Source organism: Vigna radiata, chromosome 11 (assembly GCF_000741045.1).
Source record: "Vigna radiata var. radiata cultivar VC1973A chromosome 11, Vradiata_ver6, whole genome shotgun sequence".
In the NCBI taxonomy this organism is placed as follows: Eukaryota; Viridiplantae; Streptophyta; class Magnoliopsida; order Fabales; family Fabaceae; genus Vigna; species Vigna radiata.
Window position 1 is genome coordinate 9,832,501 of NC_028361.1, and position 3,741 is coordinate 9,836,241.

A 3,741-nucleotide genomic window follows, 5' to 3' on the forward strand; every position below is an offset into this window, starting at 1 on the left:
AGAATATGTATTTGTGTATAAGACTATAATATTGACGGTGCAATCAATATTTCAGATTTATAATACACAAAACTTCAGAATCTTGCGGTAAAAGGTATGACCCACTAATCAGTAATTTGATGACAAACTAATTAAACAACAAAAGTTCATGTGATTGCAGAGCACAAATCAAAAGGCACTCTTCCATTAATACAAGAGAAGATTGAGCCCTTTCTTTAAACATACTTTTTTCTACATTTAACTAGCAATGAATCAATATAGTGGAGGACACAGTAATAGAATATCAGATAAAGTGTTTCAGAAACAATGTACATAAATTGTGTATTAGGGTTGAAGTACCCTAAATGCTCCTATTTAAATACATATTTATACGTATACTTGCTAATAGAAAAAGAAAAAAACTAGCATTGAATCAATGGATTTTTCCTACGCTACTTTAACTAGCAACAAAACCAGTACTTTGTGTACTGTGAAACTTTTTATTTGAAATTTTCCAAATTCAACGGTCTATCATAATCATAATCTACCAAAACCCCATATACGTTCATGGGAGTTTTGCTGCTTCAAAAACACAGAACAAGAAAAAAGGCTTTTAGTTTGTTATTCTTATCTCGATAGTATCGAAAATCTTCAAACGTTGGACCAACAGGTCAAACCACGATAACTTAATAAAAAAGAATCCATTCGAACCATATGTGTAGGCAGCTTAGGAAATTCAATGAACTTTACCTTGTGCTTAAACGACACTTGCCTTACCTAATCCTGGTTTTCGTTATACATATCTGCCAATAATTAAAGTTCTCCGTGGCTGAAATATACCAAAGTGTAATCTCTAGGTAACTTCTTTCACACAGTCATTTTTCCGTGATACATGTTTCTCATTTGTTTTCTAATTAAACGTAATTGAAAAAGTAATAAAATGATGACATCATTTCTTGAATTCGCGTCCCCTCTTCACCTATAAAACCAAATATCACCAGCAATTAAACTATGCAGTACGGTTTTAATCCCTAACTTAGTTTTTCGCCGAAAGCAGACCACCTTAACTGTTTACCATTCTTTGTCTTGGAGCATATAACCGCTGTGCCTCTACATTATGGGTAGATCACCGTGTCGTGAGGAGATTAGTGGTGTAAAGAAAGGACCATGGACACCAGAAGAAGATGAGAAGCTGATTGATTATATCACCAAACACAGCCATGGCAGTTGGAGAACGCTTCCAAAGCGTGCAGGGCTTAATAGATGTGGTAAGAGCTGCAGATTAAGGTGGACAAACTATCTGAGGCCTGATATAAAGAGAGGCCAATTCACTGAAGAAGATGAGAGAACTATCATCAACCTTCATTCAGTTCTCGGAAACAAGTATGTACATGTCTGCTTCCTTCGTAAATTTACCTTATTTTTTGAGGATTCATATGAGAAAGGACGAAACAAATTTCTTAGTTTTTGTTTTTTTCTTTTTTTTCTAGATGGTCGAAGATTGCAGCTCATCTTCCAGGGCGAACTGATAATGAGATCAAGAATTATTGGAACACTCACATAAGGAAGAAGCTTCTAAAGATGGGTATTGATCCAGAAACTCACAAGCCAAGGACAGACTTGAATCACCTCATGAGTCTTTCTCAGTTGCTTGGTATGTCAAACTTGAGCAGTGTTATGAATAGTACTTGGGGCAATAACCATCTTGGTTTACAACAAGACATCAATCAGCTAGCCAAAATACAACTGCTGCAAAATCTTTTGCAACTTATGAACAGCAATTCATTTGTTAACATGGGTAACCCTTACCTCTTTGGCAACCCCAACCTCAACCCTTTATTTCTGAACGGCATAAACCCCCTTAAGGAGCCTGTGGTGTTGAGTGGTAGTGAAAGATTTGCTAACCCTAGTGTCTACTCTCAAGCACAAAGCGAGTGCTCCCAGCAACAGGATGTTTCAAAATCATTGGCCATTGCACAAGATCCTGATTACAGCAAAATTAGCAGCACCAACACCTATCATTCACATGAAAATCAAGAAGAAAACCCTCTCCCTGCATTAGTTGCTGCCTCTCCGAGGATGGGAACGCTAAACCCAATGGGCAGTGGCTGTGGTAACTTAGCACAAACGAGCGAAGAGTCACCTTCGAACACATTCTTTGATGATTGGGAGAAGTTGTTTGATGATGAAAGAAGCGGTTCCTATTGGAAAGAGATTCTAGAGTAAGACCCTATTCTCTATTGCTTTCCTTTTCGTGGTAGCTCTAGGTTTTACCTGCTTCCATGCACCTTGTGACAAAATGTTATAAATGTCTCTATATATTTTTTAATTAATTTTCATATGAAACGAAGTCAAAATTTTCAATTTACTAAAAAAATTAATTAAACTCAAACAAGCAATAATAGTCCCTAACATAGTACAATTTCTCTGAATGTTATCATAAACTGTGTAATCAACTTGATCAAAACTAAGATGTTATTCTTAAAATTTTTTTGTTCAATAAGTTATTCTTATACAATACGGATCTTAAATTTACCTTTCTATTTATTTTTATCACATCACCATTAGTAAAATATTCTCTTTATTTTCCTATCTCTCTTACTGCAGAAAAAGTTATATAAATCATACAAATGAAGTTCTTTTCATTAAATAACGTAAGAAAAAAAAAACTTTGAATACAGATTGTAACATTATATTATTTTGGTACATTTTAAGCTTTCAATTAGTTATAAAAGTGATAAGATTTTCCATATATTTATGGCCTCAGTTAAGTTATTTTCCTTTTCATTCTGCAGATTAACATCCACTTCTGCATCACCGATTATGTGGTAGAAAAATCATTGGTTCTCTCTCAGGTCGATCCAATCAATTCATGGATATATATATATATTCCATATCGTAGAGATACGAAGTTTTATTCATTCATGCTTTCTTTTTCTTTGTAGATTCATTTCTCTTTTACATGGCTATACAAAACATACATATATAAATGATACAAGTACATGCATAGTTGTATATGGAGGGTTGCATACATACATATATATTTAGCTTTATATATATTATGTTCTTAGAAACAACCCTGTACTTTACTAGATTGGTTCTATTTTCTAAAATAGAACACCTTTTGTAATTTCAATTCAAAATTCTAAGGAATTCTTTTAATGTCTCTTCTCAAATCTGGTTACTTTATTGTGACTTAGGGTTTTTTCTTCTTTGCTCCTATAGAAATATGGCAAACTGAAAATCCTCTAGGCCTTTTCTACAGTGATGGTGGTCCAGTTAATCTATCAAGTTATGCATCTGACTTTAAGTGTGTGATATAAGTCAACCTTGTCACCACTATTTCTCGCCGACTAAAGAAATATTGCTCTCTTGAGTATCACATCAAATGATGAAGATGTAGAAGATTGGAAGTTAATCCAAATGACAAATTGTCGTTGGAATTATTAGATTTGTCCAGATTCCATACCAATGTTTGCTCAGATTAATTGGTTAAGTCCAAAAGAAGACAAAAATAACTATAAAGAAAAAACGAAGGCTGCAAATGTAACCACTCCTTTTTTTTCAAATTCACTAAAGAAAATTATAATTATCACCTTCTTTAATTTGAGATAATGTTTTAGGTAAGGTATTAATGAAGGACACGACACAAGTTATCCTTCAAAACCTTTGTTTCTAGAACAATAGTGACTTTATTCACCACTTATTTGATTCTGACAACAAAACTCATATCTTTATAGTCATATTCGTTTGAAAGCAAAA

General features: G+C 33.7%; 1 protein-coding gene across 2 annotated transcripts; it reads left to right on the top strand.

The window, feature by feature from the left end:
- The first annotated feature begins 1,026 nt into the window (after positions 1-1,026).
- Positions 1,027-3,379, top strand: LOC106777388 (transcription factor MYB39). Of its 2 annotated transcripts, XM_022775602.1 has the most exons (4): positions 1,027-1,362; positions 1,470-2,201; positions 2,775-2,834; positions 3,205-3,379. In XM_022775602.1, the coding sequence occupies exons 1-3, from the start codon at positions 1,097-1,099 to the stop codon at positions 2,809-2,811; spliced, it is 1,035 nt and encodes a 344-aa protein (XP_022631323.1). In that variant the 5' UTR covers positions 1,027-1,096; the 3' UTR covers positions 2,812-2,834; positions 3,205-3,379. The 2 variants fall into 2 exon arrangements, with proteins under 2 accessions (XP_022631323.1, XP_014520455.2); XM_014664969.2 differs by lacking the exon at positions 3,205-3,379 and having other exon boundaries at positions 2,775-2,995.
- The last annotated feature ends 362 nt before the right edge of the window (positions 3,380-3,741 follow it).